Here is a 19713-nt window from a genome sequence, read left to right on the forward strand (position 1 = left end):
TTTGCTAACTCTTGTTCTTGGTGCAGAACAGATTCACTGTAGTGTTTTCACTGCTTCCTTGCCTCTTTCACCTTCATGGTGGCTTACTGCTTTCTTATACAGCCACTTCACATAGATGTCCCTTTTCTAGCACTTTTTACAGTTCTCTAAACATTTATTTCGATATGTTTCCTTGATAGTGAACTTTTTATTTTATTTATTTTGTTTTATTTTATTTTTAGCAAGAGAGAAACAGGAAGGGAGAGAGATGAGAAGCAGCATTGTAGTTGCAGCATTTTAGTTGTTTATTGATTGCTTTCCCATATGTGCTTTGACCAGGAGGCTCCAGGTGATCCATTGAGTGACCTCTTGCTCAAGCCAGCAACCTTTGGGCTCTAGCCAGCAACCTTTGGGCTCAAACCAGTGACCATGGGGTTATGTTTGTGATCCCACACTCAAGCCAGCAACCCCACGCTGAAGCTGGTGACCCTGGGGTTTTGAACCTGGGTCCTCAGCCTCCCAGGTGGATGTGCCATCCACTGTGCCACCATCCGGTCAGGTGCCAGTGAACTTCTTGAAAAAAGTCTCTTAACTTTGGACTGGAAGGCTTAGCCCACTACCTGATGTATGTGCTACCTGGTAAATGTTTAGCTCAGTTACCCTTTCCACACATAATATTTATTAATATCTCTCAGAACAAATGATCAGAAGTGGTGTAATAGATGTTTTACTTATTAGTATGATGATTATCTTAAATTTAATCCTGAATGTCTGAGTTGGGGGCATTGAGGACTAGTTGACTTTACTACTGGTTTATTGTACAGCCTCTTTCCAGCTTTTTTATGGTATACATACAAATATTTTTGAATTGAAGATTAATTTTTGAAAATCATTGAAATATTTGACTTTTATTGGAAAGAGAGAATGTGAATTGGCTGAAATGAATATGAACATAATTCCTCTTATAGCTTCTCCCAACCCCATCCCATGGTATGTTTATAGTGTGAATGGCACTTCACAAAAGAACACACTAAATGCAGTGTTTTTCAACTGCAGGTCCACAGGCCAATGCCAGTTCTCCGGTAGTTTTGAGCCAGTCCATGATGTTTAAAGATTATAGATCCAATGATCTTAGTTGGATTCACTTGTGCTCAGGGTGATTGCCACTTATCAGCCTTTATCATCAATGACAAGACTATTGAGGTTTTCTTAGATATCTTTGGAACTTAAAGCTTATTTGAACAATCTTTCACCATGCAGAGTGTTTTTCAATCATGAGCAATAAAGTAATTGACCCAGAATATTAATTTTATATGTAGCTTTGAATTGGACATCTTGACCTGCAGAAAAATGCAAATAGGGACATTTATTTCATTTTAAATTTCAGAGCAAAATGACTGTCCTTGAGAACTACTGTATTTCCCCATGTATAAGATGCTTCCATGTATGAGATGCACCTTAATTTTGGGGCCGAAAATTTGAAAAAAACATAGTATTACATAAAGTTATTGAACTCTTAAGTTTTATTCATCTACAACAATCATTACAAAAACAAGCACTAAAATGAGAAATGCAAGTAAAAAATCTACAACCACTTTATAAAACATCCAGTTTTTAGACCTTAAATTTTAGGTGCACCTTATACATAGGGAAATATGGTATATCAGAAAGATCTGTTTCAGCAGATATATATAAAGAAGAAATATTACATACTTGCCATCTTGATCCCTGGTGGTTTGTTGTTGAAATTGATCATCAGCCAATCTTTCTCTTCTCTTTATGTTAAAATCTTAAATAGTGTTTGTTTTAAATGCTATACTATGTTTTTCTATAAAAAACACTATTGTGACATTCACAGGTAAAAAGTGAAATTATGTAAAGGTAATTTGCTCAGAACTTTGAGCTTAGCAAATTTCAGTCTTCTACCAAGCAGTTGAATATCTCAAATGATGACTATTTCAGCAGGTATCTTTAATGAATAAGAATTACAGGTAAAAACATTTAAAAAAAATTTTTTTAAAGTGTTAAAGATGTATTCATAGTATATTATAGTTTGCTAATTTTAAAGTATGCTTTTGTAGTTACAAAAATGTAGTCTACATATTAGTGATGGATGTGATAATGAAATTTTATATAGCGTGCTTTTCTAATTTTTTTCTTCAGATTTGTTCTTCTAAATGTTTTCACTGGTTGTTACAATTTTGTTCTTTAAACAAATTACCAGCATGGTTAAAACCCAAACAAAATTGACATCCACTTTTGGTAGGCCTCAATGCTAGTTATTTCAATAATTTATTTGTTCTCATATTATCAGTTTCTTATCCAGAAAAATGAAGAGTAATAAAAACCTTTGTTACCAACCTCCCCTGCAGAGATATCATGACTCAGTTTCCCTAGCTAAAATGCGATAATAGTAGCACATGCTTAATAGCTTTCATTTTAATTGTTACATAAAACCACTTTATTAAAATAGCCATATGTGAAAATGGTTTAATGCATGATATTTCTTTTATAATAATACAAGATTTATTTATTTATTTATTTTTTATCTTTTGTATTTTTTGAAGTTGGAAACGGAGAGGCAGTCAGACAGACTCATGCATGCGCCCGACCAGGATTCATCCGGCATGCCCACCAGGGGGCAATGCTCAGCCCATCTGGGGCGTTGCTCTGTTGCAACCAGAGCCATTCTAGCACCTGAGGCAGAGGCCATGGAGCCATCCTCAGCACCCAGGCCAACTTTGCTTCAGTGGAGCCTTGGCTGCAGGAGAGGAAGAAAGAGACAGAGAGGAAGGAGAGGGGGAGGGGTGGGGAAGCAGATGGGCGCTTCTCCTGTGTGCCCTGGCCGGGAATCGAACCCAGGACTCCTGCATGCCAGGCAGACGCTCTACCACTGAGCCAAACGGCCAGGGCCAATAATACAAGATTTTTGATAATGTTTTCAACAGTAAAATGAAAAAGAAAAAGCTTTTTTTTTTTTTTTTTTTTTTTGTATTTTTCTGAAGCTGAAAACGGGGAGAGACAGTCAGACAGACTCCCACATGCGCCCAACCGGGATCCACCCGGCCCGCCCACCAGGGGGCGATGCTCTGCCCCTGGGGGGGGCGTCGCTCTGCCCCGACCAGAGCCACTCTAGCACCTGGGGCAGAGGCCAAGGAGCCATCCCCAGCGCCCAGGCCATCTTTGCTCCAGTGGAGCCTAGCTGCGGGAGGGGAAGAGAGAGACAGAGAGATAGGAGAGGGGGAGGGGTGGAGAGGCAGATGGGCGCCTCTCCTGTGTGCCCTGGCCGGGAATCGAACCCGGGACCTCTGCACGCCAGGCCGATGCTCTACCACTGAGCCAACCGGCCAGGGCAGAAAAAGCTTTTATAAAATACTTTAATACTACTTTGTGACCTGTTTGTTTCTGTTTTACAAACTAAGTTTATTAAATGCTTAGAAATAAAAGTAAATTGTAATTTAAATTTTTATTTGAAAACGTTATTAATCTAGTATCTACTTTTTGTTTAATCAAACTAATTTTTGTGCTTTCTTTCTACTCTATGCATGTTACTCTTAAAATGATTATTTTCCCATATAAAGTCATTAAAGCATTGAACTTGTACTGTACACTTGATGCTATTTTATCTTTATGAATATTATTCTTCACAATTAAATACTCGAAAGAATTACAAATCTTTAATCAGAAACTATTGGCATTTGGCATTTTGTTATTTTGGGGGGCAAGTTTATTCATTTAAATTTGTTTTGTAAATTAGTTCTAATTATTTTAATATATTACCAATGTAGTGGTTATGCAAAAAAGGGACTGGGTCTATTTTAAATTTTAATTTCATGTAATAATTAAAATATAAGTAATTTATTACTTATAAGTAAAATTATATTTAATATATATAAATATATATAAATATAAGTAAAATTATTATTAATATGGTATTTAGCATGGCATTAGCATTTTAGTCCTAATTTTTAAAATTTACCCTCAGAATGGATAAAGAAGGTAGGTGTTTGCCAATTCCATGTTTCAGATACTAACTGTGTAAGTAGATTTGAGCATGGTTGACATCCTATTCTACTAGATGTCTTCAGTTGTGTTCATGAAATCTAAGTCAGTATATAGTTGTTGTTAATGTTAAATGTATTAATACTTAAGTATAGTTATTAAACCTTTATAAAGTTATGAAACATTGAACTATGTAAATGGCATTTCACATCAGGTAGAAGCACCTAGATTATGCAGATTAAAATTGAGTTTAATATGTAATAACAGCTAATATTTATTCATCAGCAGTTTCTGAAACAAATTCTTGGAAAAAGAAAAGCTTATTGTTATATGGAATCGATTGTTTTAAAAGATTTTATAGATGGCATTTGCTTTTATTAATGTACTATGTTACAATTAGTATAGTTTTAGAAACTAAGAAGTTTAAAAATTTATAGTTAATATTTGAGCTATGCTTATAAAGGTTTTTAAGATAACATATCCACCAAAATTCTAAATTTTATGATTTTTATCAACTCTAGAGTAAGTTAATTGTAAGAAGTATTGAAATGGTGTTTTATTTAATTTCACCATAGGTAGAATATATTCTCTCACTTTTTAAGTCCTGTAATAGTTAATACTGATGCATATCATATATATATATATATATATCATATAGCCTACTTTTATTTTTTATAAAGTAAAACTTTTTTCAAACTATTTTACTGATGTGTTATATCATTTATTTTAAAATTGTGCTAGCATAGAGAACATTTCTTAAGTGCTCATGTTTTTAGAGAAGGAAATACATGTCTATTTGTTTAACACATTTATTGAACCTGCTTATGTTTTTAATATACATTTTTTTCTTAAAATATGTACAGAGGTCATTTTCTATTATAGTATAAATTGTACATTATGTTAGATTTACATTTTAATTATTTTGAGCATACAAAAAGAATTTTCATATTTTTCCATTGTGTTTATAAAGTATTCAATACTTATTTTGTTTTCAAGATTAAGAAATGAAGCTCCCACCAAGGAACCAAAATCTGTGCCTGAGGTAAATTTTGTTTTATTTTATACCTTAGAGGTTTATACTTGGCCCTGGCTGGTTGGCTCAGTGGTAGAGCATTGGCCTGGCGTGTAGATGTCCTAGGTTTGATTTCTAGTCAGGGAACACAGGAGAAGCATTCATCTGCTTCTCCACTGCTCCCCCACCCCTTCTCTCTCTCTCTCTCTCTCTCTTTCTCTTTTCCTGTTCTGCAGCCATAGTTTGATTGGTTTGAGCAAGCTGGCCTAGGGTGCTGAGAGTGGCTTGTGGCCTCCACCTCAAGCACTAAAAAATTGCTCCATTGCTGAGCAACAGAGCAATGGCTCCTAGTGCAGTGATCCCCAACCCCCCGGGCCATGGACCAGTAGTGGTCCGTGGGCCATTTGGTACCGGTCCGCAGAGAAAGAATAAATAACTTACATTATTTCCGTTTTATTTATATTTAAGTCTGAACGATGTTTTATTTTTAAAAAATGACCAGATTCCCTCTGTTACATTTGTCTAAGACTCACTCTTGACGCTTTTCTTGTAAGTTCAACAATTATATTTAAAAATACCACAGTTTTTACGCCGGTTGCATAATTTTATTTTGTGCATTTATCTGTCTCACCCTAAAGGCTGGTCCGTGAAAATATTTTCTGACATTAAACCCGTCCGTGGCCCAAATAAGGTTGGGGACCACTGCCCTAGGGGACTTGCCGGGTGCATCCTGGTCAGGGTGCATGCAAGAGTCTGTCTCTCAGCCTCTCCTCCTGTGACTAAAAAATTAAATTAAATTAAAATTTAAAAGGGTTTATACATTAGAAAATATTGTTGGCATGGTTTTTTAAAAAACAATTTGATGTGCATACATCAGTGGCAACTATTGGCATATTATCAGGAAAAATTGAGATTTTGTTCTTTATTTTCATGAGATATATTTAAAATACCTTATCCTAAGTAAAACTGAAAGGTGATTTTTTTTTTTTTTTGGCAAAGACATTACCTATTTCACTTGCCTGTTATTTAGTTCAAGTGAGTAATGAAAATAAATTTATGATTTAAAAATTCTGAAATCAATAAAACCTCAGACATTTGGTACATTGGAAAATTAATCTTTCTATATGATATAATTTTCTGGGAAATTGAGACTGTCAAAGATTTAACTGATATTTCAAATGGAAATATTTTGGATATATAGTAACTATGCTTTAGTTACCGTAAACAGGTATTGTGACTATAATACTTCGGTTTATCATATAAGTGTTACTGGGAAGTGTAATAAATGAAAAACTAATTTCTGAAGTTAGAAATAATTTTGCATAAGTACTTGCTTCTTGGTGTTAATGTTTTGAATATTAATATTATTTAGGGTTTTTTCCTGAGTGTAATGAAGTGAGGTGGGTTCAGCATTTAGCTTTTGAACAGCATTTCTGTTTTTTTTGTTTTGTTTTTTGTTTTGTTTTTGCATTTTTCTGAAGCTGGAAACAGGGAGAGACAGTCAGACAGACTCCCGCATGCGCCCGACTGGGATCCACCCAGCATGCCCACCATGGGGCAACACTCTGCCCACCAGGGGGCGATGCTCTGCCCATCCTGGGCGTCGCCATGTTGCGACCAGAGCCACTCTAGCGCCTGGGGCAGAGGCCACAGAGCCATCCCCAGCGCCCGGGCCATCTTTGCTCCAGTGGAGCCTTGGCTGCAGGAGGGGAAGAGAGAGACAGAGAGGAAGGCGCGGCGGAGGGGTGGAGAAGCAAATGGGCGCTTCTCCTGTGTGCCCTGGCCGGGAATCGAACCCCGGTCCTCCGCACGCTAGGCCGATGCTCTACCGCTGAGCCAACCGGCCAAGGCTTGAACAGCATTTCTGTCTTGTACAATGAATAAGTAAAGTCTAGGCAAAAATAGCAGTTTTCTTCCAAGTGGCTTTTTAGTATACCATGGAAAATTCTCTTTTGTTTGAAAGGTTTTTAAGTACAGATAAATTTATTTAATACATATGGGATATTTTGGTTATCTTTTTATTCTTGAGTTTTGGTGTAGTTTGTGGTTTTTAAGGAATTGGTATATTTAATCTGAGATGTTGAATTTATGTGTATAGAGTTATTTATAGTATTTACTCCCTTATTTTTTAAATGTCTGTAGGTTCTGCAGTGATTAATACTCTTTCATTCCTGATAGTGGTATATTTTGTGGGGGGGTTTCTATTGTCATATACTTTAACTTATAAAGATAAAATACAGTGTAATTTTTTTGCTTTAGTCAGTTATTTTTTAGAGCTATTAATTTTTAAAAATAATACTATATTTACCTTCATGTTTACCATTTCCAGTATTCTTTTTTTTTTTTTTTTTTTTGACAGAGAGAGGGACAGCTAGGGACAGACAGACAGGAAGGGAGAGAGGAGATGAGAAGCATCAATTCTTCGTTGTACCACCTCAGGGTGTTCAATGATTACTTTCTCGTATGTGCCTTGAGCGGGGGACTACAGCAGAGTGAGTGACCCCTTGCTCAAGCCAGCAACCTTGTGCTCAAACCAGTGACCTCGGGGTTACGAACCTGGCTCGTCCGAGTTCCATTCCAATGCTCTATCCACTGCGCCACTGCCTCGTCAGGCCCATTTCCAATATTCTTCATTTCTTTATGTAGCTTTTTTTTTTACTAGTATTATACTTAACTTTATTTGCTGTATTTTATTACAGATCTATTGCAAATTAATTCTTCCATGCTTTTTTTAATTAAAATTTATTTTTCATTTTTGAAAGATTTTTTATGAGTATAAAGGGTTGAGAGTTTTATTTCTTTCAGCATGTTTTTAAAGAAGTCATTTTATTGTCTCTTGGCTTGCATATTTTCTAATGAGATACCTTACTGTAATTTCAATTTTTGTTTCTATGTATGTATATAATACATCATTTTTCTTTGGTTGCCCTCAATATTTTATCTTTATTTTGTGTTTAGTCTTCATTAGTTTGAATGTGGTATGTCTAAGTTTGGTTTGTTCATTTGTCTATTTATATGTTTATTTTTGTAATTATTTGCTTTTTGTGTTTATCCTGATTGGTGTTCATTGAGCTGTTTTGTATCTTCTATTTCTGGGGTTCTAATTTTACATGCGTTATATCATTTGATGTTAGTTTCTGTCCTTAGATGCCCTTATGGTTTCCACTCCCCATGCCTCAACACACACACACACACACACACACTTTTTTTTCTTTGTATTCAATTTGGGTAATTTCTATCTGTTAAACTATTGATTTAATTTCAGTTGTGTTAGGTCTACTAATGAGCTCATCAAAGGCATTTTTCATTGCTGTCATTGTGGTTTGTTTTTTTGTTTGTTTTTTCTAGCATTTGCATTGATTATTACAGTTTCTGACCCTCTGTTAAATTCCCATTCTGGTCATGCATGTTGTCCTTTTTCTTTTTCTTTCTTCTTCTTCTCCTTCTCCTCCTCCTTTTCCTTCTTCTCTTCTTCTCCTCCTCTTCCTTCTCCTCCTCCTCCTTCCTTCTTCCTCTTTCCTCCCTTCTTCCTCCTTTTTCCTCCTTCTTCCTTCCTCCTTCTTCCTTCCTCCTTCTTCCTTCCTCCTTCTTCCTTCTTTCTTTTTCTTCTTCTTTTTTTTAAAGTGAGTGTTGGGAGATAGTGAGACAGACTTCCGAGTGCACCCAGACCCAACCATGCCTGGGGCTGATGCTTGAGTCAGTCAAACTAGTCAAGCTATGTTTAGCTTTGGAGGCTGCCAAGCCATCATCATCAGCTCTCAGGAAGAGGGAGAAAAAGGTAGGGGAGGAATAGAAAGAGAAGCAGGTAGTTGCTTCTCCTGTGTGCCCTGACTGGGAATTGAACCTGAAATGTCCATACACCAGGTCAGTGCTCTACCACTGAGCCAACTGGCCAGGGCTTGTCCTCCTTTTTCTACCAAAACATTTAACACATTAGTCTTAGTAATTTAAAATTTTCTACCCGATAGTTCCAACAGCTGGGTCATATCTGTCTGGCTCTGCCAATTTCTTTGTCTCCTGATGATGCCTTTCCCTCACTCTTGTTTTGTGTTGTTATAATATTTGTTTGAGAGTGAGACATTATATGTAGGACTCAAATAAAACTATTTACGATATATATGAAAATGGGTATACTTATTCTTATATTAGGTCATTAATGTGGTGCTTGGGTCCATGTAATAGTGAGATGACCTAGATTTTAATTTTCCTGTTGCAGTGGCTACCTTCAATGTACCATGAGTTTTAATTCTTCTCTAGTATTTATACGTGATTAGGGTGGGAGTTATATTGCTGGAGACTTTTTTCTTAAAGTCCTTGCTCCACACTCAGCTTTAGTCTTTTCCTGTGATACTAAGCTTCAGAGGATGTCTCTCTCTCTCTCTCTCTCTCTCTCTCTCTCTCTCTCTATATATATATATATATATATATATACACACACACACGTATATATATATACTCGTGCCTTTCTTTCAACAGTATTGTTCTTATTATTTGATGTTTGCTAGGTCGGTGTTGAGTATGCCAATGGGGTGATAATCTCTTGTTCTGGTTTAGCATCATCTTAAGATGGCTCAGTGTCTCTGGGTCTTGAAAATAGGATTTTTTCCTTCCATCCCCCAGCCGTAGTCAATCCCTATGCCCAGGGGTAACAGGGTTTACCTCCCTTTTTTTCCACTATGTTAAGCCATGAACAGACCTTGGCTAGGTAGCTCATTTGGTTAGAGCATTGTCTCAATATGCCAGGGTTGTGGGTTCTATTAGTCCCTGCTCAGGACATATACAAAAAGAAACCAATGGATGCACAGCTAAATAGAACAATAAATTAGTGTTTCTCTTTTTCTCTCTGTCTCTCCCTCTCTTCCTCTCTCACTCTAAAATCAATCAATAAAAAGAAAGCCATAAACATGAAGAAAATTTATGAATCCATAATTTTATACCATCATCCATTGATTGTTTCCTGAGGCATTTATACTTGACTAGAAGAGATCGTTGAATTCTATCTTTTTATTGCCGTGTCATCTGTGTCAAGTGAAACCAACCATTTTGTACAGAAACAAATTTCTTAAGTTTATTTTTTGTTAAAAGAGAAGTAGCCTTGTTAAAAATTTAGCAGGCTATACATAGAGTTAAAGGACGCCATATTGAATGGTCATATTGAGCATTGTTGGTCCAAGTTTTCTTTGAAGTGTATATGTGATATGGATAGGCCCTGGAGTAGATCCAGGTGTTTAAGTAGGCATGTGATGTGGTGGGTAGTTTGAGTTAATCTTCAAGATTTTTATCAGGTGCATTATAGTGGAATCAATATTGTCATGCCTCAGTAATATTTTACTGTTATCACTTTAATTGGTTTAGTTTTCCATTTTCTCTTTAAAAATGCATTTTTTATATAGTAGGTAGTATTTGGAATTGATATTATACACTGGCTTCTAAAATAGACCCTTTTCTGCTACTCTGTATATTGCCATATTACACTGCTTTTATTTCTTCACTATGTACATCATGATTCTTCTGCTCCAGTCTGATGGTTGGTTTCATTTTAACTAAGTAGGAGATAAGAAAGAAGAGATAGGTACAGATGCCTTTCTTATTTTTTGCTTCCTTCCTTAGCTATTAGAAACACTTGATAGGACATTCCAGGAATCTTCATATTTGGAAACAAAGACAATAATATTATTTTTTTATCCTTAAAGTGGTCAGCATCTAGTAGGACAATTAGACATGAGAGAATTGTAATCCAGTAAAAATAAGTACCATATTCTAAGTATTTCAGGTATAGTAGGTATACCAGTAGTCCCTTCAGGGTGACTTTATTATTTTTCTCTCATTTTGTTAATATTTGTTTCTCAATTCAGACATACACCTAAATATGCAGAATATGAATTCCTGTTATTTTATTAAGGAAATGACAAATTAGCTCTAGTTCTTACTTCTATTCTGGGATTGATTCTCCATAAAGAAATTCTAGTATTATTGTTTTTGTTTTTAAGGGGCTTTTTAAGTTTTAAATTGTAAGTTTTTCAGACACTTGAGAATTCAGAATTTGTAAATTTTTTATTTTTTATCAAATTAAAAGTTAAAATGTGCTGGAATGTTTAGCATAAAACCAGTTGTTCATCTGCCTCACCCTTTTTCAAAAACCTTTTATTTTTTTGAGTGAGAGGAGAGGGGACAGAAAAACAACCTCCCCCATGTGCCTTGACAGGGATTCACCCAGCAAATCCCATACTGGGGATTTTCTGCCCATCTTGGGCCATTGCTCTATAGCTGAGCTATTTTTAGCACCTGAGGCAGAGGCTGGAGAGCTGGGGGCCAGCTTAGTGGAACCAATCAAGCCATGTCTGCAGGAGGAGAAGAGAGAGAGGGAAAGGAGGGTGAGAGTAGAGAAGCAGATGGTCACTTCTCCTGTGTATACTGGCCATGAATTGAACCCAGGACATTCATGTCCTGGCTGATGCTCTACCACTGAGTCAACTAGCCACGGCCCAAAAATCTCTTTAGAAGCAGCCATTTTCAGGGGTTTTTTTTGTTTTTTTTTTTAATGAGAGGAACAAAGACAGACTTCATGGGCCCTGACCTGGATCCACCAGCAAGCCCCCTACAGGGCAATGCTTAGCCTGTCTGGGGCCATTGCTCCATTGCTCTGCAATGAAGTGATTTTTAGTACCTGAGGCAAATGCCACTAACTGAGCTATCCTCAACACCCAGGGGCCAACTTGCTGGAACTAATCAAGCCATGAGAGAGAGAGAGGAGAGGAAGGGGGGTAGAGAAGCAGATGGTTGCCTCTCCTGTATGCCCTGACTGGGAATTGAACCTGGGACATCCACATGCCAGCCATTGCTCTGCCACTAAGCCAACCAGCCAGGACCCATTTTCAGCTCTTTTAGCAGTTTGATCTAATATTTATTTCCATATTTCTAAATAATGTCATATTTTTTTTTGAGTTGTCATTTGTTTAACACTATGACTCTTTTCCTTTCTGTCTTTTATTTCTTTCCTTTTTTCTTTCTTTCTCTCTCTCTCTCTTTCTTTCTCTCTCTCTTTCTTTCTCTCTCTCTGTCTTTTTATTTCTTTCTTGATTTTTTTTAAGCATGAGAGATAGAGGGAGGGACAGACAAAAAGGAAGGAAGAAAGATGAGTGAGAAGCATCAACTTGTTGCAGCACTTTAGTTGTTAATTGATTGCTTTCTCATAAGTGCCTTGACTGGGGGGCTCCAGCAGAGCCAATGATTCTTGAGTAAGCTAGCAACCAGGGGGTCATATCTCTGATCCCATGCTTAAACCAGCAACCCTATGCTCAAGCCCGATGAGCCCGCACTCAAGCTGGTGACCCGGGGTTTTAAACCTGGGTCCTCAGCATCCCAGGCCAATGCTCTATCCACTGCACCAGGGTCTGGTCAGGCAACTGACTTTTCATAATTAAGAATTTACTAGACCATTATTCCTGCTTTCCTTTATGCCCTACCACCAGCATTCTAGACAGGGACGGAATTAGAATAATGCAAGTGAGTCAGTCCCTCACCTCTGGTACAAAATTTAAGGGTCCCCAAAATTGCAATTATCAGATAAATAATATTTTTATTTAACATTTAAACAATCAAAATTAATGAAAAATTATCCATGGTGAACATAATATCAGAATTTAAAGATGGGATCAAACCCATTACTACTTGTTTGACCATGTGAGTCATGCACGTGTGGGGGTTGCATGTAAAATGCTAGTGTCTAATTTGCCATTTTTTCTGATGGTCCCTGTTCAGTTATGAGGGAAGTTGACAAGTTGTTTTCATTGTTTATAGCTGCAGTCCAAATACTGCTAAACAAAAAGGAATGTTTCACTTAACATAAACATGTTTTTGTGGCTTTTTACACTATTATTAAGAATATGAAGGTAATACAAATTTATTTGTTAACTTACAGGAATGGGCAAAAAGGTTTAGTTACATTGTGACATTCTTCCTGAGCTGATAAAGCTATTGTAATAATCATAACCTGCATATCTTTTTCCATATAAACAACCATAACCCTACTTTTCACAACTCCTTTTTTGACCTTTCATTAATGAAATATGATCAGATGTCAGATTTTTCTGAAGAAGTATTTTTTACTAGGAATCCATGTTTTCATTTTGTTTCCTGTTCATACTTTTAAGGAATAATACAACAGGGTTCAATATTTGCAACTCAAAGAGTGATTTCAAAGATTGGAAAGATTTGACCAGAATTTGTGATCATAAAATTTTATATTTATCATGATACATTTTAAAAATTGAAATATTTTTAAAATCAAAATCAATATACAAAAATTTGTTTTTTTATAATAATGAACTATCAGAGAAATGAAGAAAGCCATTTCATTTACAGTTGCATCAAAAAAGAATAAAATACCTAGGAATAAAATTTGCCACATACACAAGAACTATCTATAAGACATAATGAAAGAAATTGAAGAACACACAAATAAATGGACAGATATTTCATGCTCATGGACTAAAAGAGTTGAAATTGTTAAAAATTTATTAACATAAATACAGTATCAATAGATTGCAATATATAATAAGCATCATATTTGAGTGTTCTAAAACTGATTAACAAAATGGTATTCAGAATTTTAAAATAATACCAGCCACAGTAACACCCTGCAAAAGAAGTGTCAGTACTCTGAAGTTAATTTAAAATTATTTAAAAATGAAAACAAGATAAAGAGAGAATTAGATGTTGAAAGTATTATTGATGTGTTTGGTCCCATTAAAGCCAGAAAAGTAAAGTGATAATAAATTCTGATATAAAATGTTAGGAGTTAAACTACTCTTGTGAATTCTATATACTTTTCAAAAATTTTTTTCTTAATTTTAATGGGGTGACTGATAAATCAGGTTACATATGTTCAGAGAAAACATCTCCAGGTTATTTTGACATTTGATTATGTTGCATACCCATCACCCAAAGTCAAATTGTCTTTCTGTCACCTTCTATCTGGTTTACTTTGTGCCTTTTCCCTCCTTTCACCCCCTCCCTCTTTGCTCTCCACCCTCCCCCACTCCTGGTAACCACTACACTTTTGTCCGTGTCTCTGAGTCTCTTTTTTTATGTCCCACCTATGTATGGAATTATATAGTTCTTAGTTTTTTCTGATTTACTTATTTCACTCAGTATAATGTTATCAAGATCTATCCATTTTGTTGTAAATGATCCGATGTCATCATTTCTTATGGCTGAGTAGTATTCTATAGTATATATGTACCACATCTTCTTTATCCAGTCATCTATTGAAGGGCTTTTTGGTTGTGTCCATGTCTTGGCCACTGTGAATAATGCTGCAATGAACATGGGGCTGCATCTGTCTTTATGTAGCAATGTTTTTGAGTTTTGGGGGTATATACCCAGTAGAGGGATTGCTGGCTCATATGGTAGCTCTATTTTTAATTTTTTGAGGAACCACCATACTTTCTCCATAATGGTTGTATTACTTTACATTCCCACCAATAGTGGATAAGGGTTCCTTTTTCTCCACAGCCTTTCCAACATTTGTTATCACCTGTCTTGTTGATAATAGCTAATCTAACAGGTGTAAGGTGGTATCTCATTGTAGTTTTGATTTGCATTTCTCCAATAGATAATGAAGATGAGCATCTTTTCATATATCTGTTGGCCATTTTTATTTCTTCCTGGGAGAAGTGTCTTTTCATCTCCTCTTTCCATTTTTTTATTGGATTGTTTATTTGTTGTTGAGTTTTATGAGTTCTTTGTATATTTTGGATATTAGGCCCTTACCTGAGCTGTTATTTGAAAATATCATCTCCCATTTAGTTGGCTGTCTGTTTTGTTGTCAGTTTCTTTTGCTGAGCAAAAGCTTCTTAGTCTAATGTAGTTCAATTCATTTATCTTTGCCTTCACTTCCCTTGCCTTTGGAATCAAATTCATAAAGTGCTCTTTATAACCAAGGTCCATGAGTTCAGTACCTATATTTTCTTCTATGTAATTTATTGTTTCAGGTCTTATATTTAGGTCTTTGATCCATTTTGTGTTAATTTTAGTACAAGGGGACAAACTGTAGTCGAGTTTTATTCTTTTACATGTGACTTTCCAGTTTTCTCAGCACCATTTGTTGAAGAGGCTTTTTTTCTCCATTGTGTGTTGTTGGCCCCTTTATCAAAAATTATTTGACCATATATATGTGGTTTTATTTCTGGGCTTTTTATTCTGTTCCATTGGTCTGAGTGTCTATTTTTCTGCCAATACCATGCTGTTTTGATTGTCATGGCCCTATAGTATAGTTTGAAGTCAGGTATTGTAATAATGCCCCCAGCTTCGTTCTTTTTTCCTTAGGATTGCTTTGGCTATTCGGGGTTTTTTATAGTTCCATATAAATCTGATGATTTTTTGTTCCATTTATTTAAAAAAATCTCATTGGAATTACATTAAATTTGTATATCGCTTTGGGTAATATAGTCATTTTGACTAAATTTATTCTTCCTATCAAGGAAAAGGGAGTATTTTTCCATTTCATTGTATCTTTTTCAATTTCCCTTAACAATGCCTTGTCATTTTCATTATATAGGTCCTTTTCAAATTTTTAACTAATAACCTTTCCCTAGGGTTCTGGGAAGATGGCAGAGTAGGAAGCACCAGGAATCTGTCTTCTCACCCAGGCAATAATTGCACCAGCAAAATCTGGGAAATGTAATTATTTTTGGAACTCTGTAGAATGTGTTGAAGGCTTACAACTTGCAGGGAAAGTCTTGGATAGTACATTGTCATTAATTTTGGTCAGTTTAAGCATTTAGCACTGTAGCAGATACTCATTGTCCTTCCCTAGCCACATGGCAGGCAGCTGTGCACCAATGTCCCTGAGCATCTTGCCCACTGCATATGGGAGTTCAGGGGGGCACATAGGACCCAGTATTACAACTATATGGGGACCTGTGGTCTATCACTGATAGTTGCTTATCACAGAATTGCAAACCAAGAGGTAGACAGGCGTTGTTTTTGCACCTCCCTATTGTTGCATGCCGCTGGCTCTCCAGCTGAAATGATTTCAAGGGGGATTTTAAAAAACAGTTCTCTGCTTGACCAGGCAGTGGCGCAGTGGATAGAGCATCGGACTGGCATGCAGAGGACCCAGGTTCAAGACCTCAAGGTCGCCAGTTTGAACACGGGCTTATCTGGTTTGAGCAAATCTCACCAGCTTGGACCCAAGGTCGCTGGCTCGAGCAAGGGGTTACCCAGTCTGCTGAAGACCCGCAGTCAAGGCACATATGAGAAAGCAATCAATGAACAACTAAAGTGTCGCAACGAAAAACTGATGATTGATGCTTCTCATCTCTCTCTATTCCTGTCTGTCTGTCCCTTCTGTCCCTCTCTCTGACTCTCTCTCTGTCTCTGTAAAAAAATTAATTAAATAAATAACAGTGCTCCTCCCCCTCTTTATCTTTTGCTTTTTACCCTTTCAGGAATAAGACATTAAAGATTAAAACATTCAAAAACTATTGTATAAATGGTTAAAATTAAAAAGTGATCACATATATCCAGGACCTGAGAAAACCTTAGTGTTACACCTGAGGCTCATCCTATGGATGGAGACAGCTTATAACAACAACAACAAAACAATAAAGACTAACAACAGCAAATGTTGTATAATAGGGGAATCTGATTCCCACAGTTACCACATTATTATATTCAAATTCTGGTGTTCAGCAAAAAAGTCACAATGCATACAAACAGGCAAGTATGGCCCATTCAAAGGGAAAAAAATCCTATAGAAGTTTTTCCTGAAAAAGATATAATGACAGATACACTAGACAAAGAAATGAGAACAACTGTCTTAAAGGTGCCCAAAGAATTAGAGGAATATGTGGGGAAAGTCAAGAGAACAATGTGAACAAAATGGAAATCTCAATAAAAAGAGAACCTTAAAGGAAGCTAGAAAATAATTCTGGAGCTGAAAAGTACTATAACTGAAAATGAAAATTTTACTAGAGAGATTCAAAGGCAAATTTAAGCAGACAGAAGAAAGACTCAGCCCTGGCCAGATAGCTCAATTGGTTAGAGCATCATCCCAAAAGAGCAGAGGTTGCCCGATTGATCTCCAGTCAAGGCACATACAGAAACAGATCAACGTTCCTATTATTCTTTTGCTCTCCCTGCCTCTCTCTAAACCCAATAAAATAAACAATTAAAAAAAACAGTGGAGAGAGAAACAGTGAACTTGAAGGTAGGACAATGCAAATTATTAAGTTTGAGGAACAGAAAGAAAACAGAAGAAATATGAACAAAGCCTAAGGGAGCTGTGAGACACCATCAAGCTGACCAATATATACATCATCGGATGCTCATAGGGAGGAGAGAGAGAGAGAAATGGGTCAAGAGAGTTTTTGAAGAAATGACTGAAAATTTCCCATAGTTGATAAAAGAAATGAATGTAAATATCCAACTTCAAGTAAGGTGAATTCAGAGCCCCACGCAGAGGTACATTATAATCAAACTTTCCAAAGTTAAAGAATCTTGAAAGCAGCCAGAGAAAAGTGGATCATCACATACAAGTGATCCTAAATAAGATTTTCAGCAGATTTCTCATCAGAAACATTGGAAGTCAGAAGGCAGTAGGTCAATATATTCAGAGTGATTTAAAAAAAAAATAAGAATCCTATTTTTGGGAGAGAAATGAGAGAAATTAAGACAGTCTCACATAAACAGAACCTGAGGGAGTTTGTGATACCTAGGCCTGCCCTGCAAGAAATGCTCAAGGGAGAGATTGCAAATTGAAAGGAAGGAACACTCCACTTTAACTCAAACCTATGTGGAGAAATACACATGTCCATAAAGGTAAATACATGGGCAATTATAAAAGCTAGTATTATTGTAACAATGGTTTTTAACTATTTTTTGTTTTCTACATGATTAAGATAAAAATACATTTAAAGAAAAAAATTACTAGTGTCGAAGCTAGTTTTACTATAACTTTGGTTTGTATCTCCAATGTTCTTTTCTACATAATTTATGAGACTAATACATTTAAAGGAATTATTAGTCTGTGTTTTGAGGCACACAGTGTATAAAGCTATAAGTTTGTAATATCACCAATTGAAAGGGGTGGGGATGGAGCTTTAAAATAAAAACAGCAGAGTTTTTTTGTATGTTATTGAAGGTAAGCTAGTATAAGTTCAGAATAGAATATAATAACATTACGATGTTAAATGTAATCCCATGGTAACCACAAAGAAAATTGCTGTACAGTATGCCCAAAGGGAAATGAGAAAGAAATTTAAACATTTTACTACAAAAAAAAATCGACTAACCACAAAAGAATTCAGTAATACAAAAAAACTCTAAGGCAGATAGAAAACAAATAGTACAATGATAGAAGTAAGTCCCTTTTCAGTAATTAATTTAAATGTTAATGGGTTAAAGTCTCCAATTAAAAGACTGAGGTTGGAAAAAAAAACATGACCCAACTGCATGCTTTCTACAGGAAACTCATTTGAGATCCAAAGACAAAACTTGAAAGTGAGCAAATAAAAAAGTCTCTGTGAATAGTAACTGAAAAGAGCAGGGGTAGCTTTACTACTATTAGACCAAATAGATATTAAATCAGAGAAATTTTACAAGAAAAAGGACATTACATGGGAGCACAAATGTAGGTGTACAGTTATATAAATAACACAATAATAACAATACAAGAATAAATTTTTGCATACTGAACATCGTAAACCTACTTTTGCCCACCCCTGTATTAATAAAAGGTCAATACAGCAAGAAGATATATATATGTGACAAATATAAACAGTCAGTATATATGAAGTGTGTATATATATATTATATATATATAACTGGTTTATATTTCCAGATTTTAAGATTTTAATGTATATTATAATGTATCTATTGAGTGTAAACAGTTGAAGGGACAAATAATACTGTTCTACAATAATAGTTGGAAACTTCAAAGCCCAACTAATAGTAATGGACAGAACAATGAGATATAAATAAAGAAAATAGGATATTAACACAGTAAATCAGTTAGGACAGACACAGGACATTCTACCCAGCAACAACAGAATACACATTTCTCTCAAGTGTACACGGGACATTTTTCAGAGTAGAACATAAAAGTTAAGCCACAAATGAAGTCTCAATACATTTAAAAAGGTAAAAGATCATGCAAACTGTCTTCTCCAACCACCTCAGGATAAAATTAGAAATCAACAGCCTTGGCCAGTGGCTCAGTGGAAAGAGCGTTGGCCCAGCAAATGGATATCCCAGGTTCTATTCCTAGTTAGGATACACAGGAGAAGTGACCATCTGCTCCCCTCCTTGCTTCTCTCCCTCTTCCCCTCTCACAGCCAGATGCTAGATATCTAGTTTCGAGTGTCAGCCCCAGAAGCTGAGGATAGCTCAGCTGGTCTGAGCGTGTCAGCATCAGGTACTAAAAATAGCTCAGTACTTGAGCATTGGCCTAAGACAGGGTAGCAGCAAGGATCCTGGTCGGGGCACATGGAGGAGCCTGCCTCATTATCTCCCCTCCTCTTAAAAAAAAAAAAATCAACAACAAAAGGAAAACTGGAAAATTTATGAGATTGTAGAAATTAAACAACCAGTGGGTCAAAGAAGAAATCACAAAGGAAATTATAAAATACTTAGATAAGAATGAAAACAAAATATAACTTACTAAAACTTATGGGATATGTTTTGCAGAAATAGTAAAACTCATCTTAAAATTTACA

The 19713-nt window shown here is 35.9% G+C and overlaps 1 protein-coding gene and 1 non-coding gene across 5 annotated transcripts in view; one reads left to right on the forward strand and one right to left on the reverse strand.

The window, feature by feature from the left end:
- ZNF280D (zinc finger protein 280D) overlaps positions 1-19713 on the forward strand; it is a 141405-nt gene that overhangs the window by 111575 nt on the left and 10117 nt on the right. For all 4 annotated transcript variants that reach the window (XM_066276142.1, XM_066276140.1, XM_066276141.1 and 1 more), the window contains one exon: positions 4978-5023. In XM_066276142.1, the coding sequence (XP_066132239.1) occupies positions 4978-5023 (46 nt within the window). The remainder of the gene's footprint in view (positions 1-4977; positions 5024-19713) is intronic.
- Positions 2817-2892, reverse strand: TRNAA-GGC (transfer RNA alanine (anticodon GGC)). The gene has a single exon. It is a non-coding gene; the product is annotated as a tRNA-Ala (tRNA).

The sequence above is a fragment of the Saccopteryx bilineata genome, chromosome 4, assembly GCF_036850765.1.
Source record: "Saccopteryx bilineata isolate mSacBil1 chromosome 4, mSacBil1_pri_phased_curated, whole genome shotgun sequence".
Taxonomy (NCBI): domain Eukaryota; kingdom Metazoa; phylum Chordata; class Mammalia; order Chiroptera; family Emballonuridae; genus Saccopteryx; species Saccopteryx bilineata.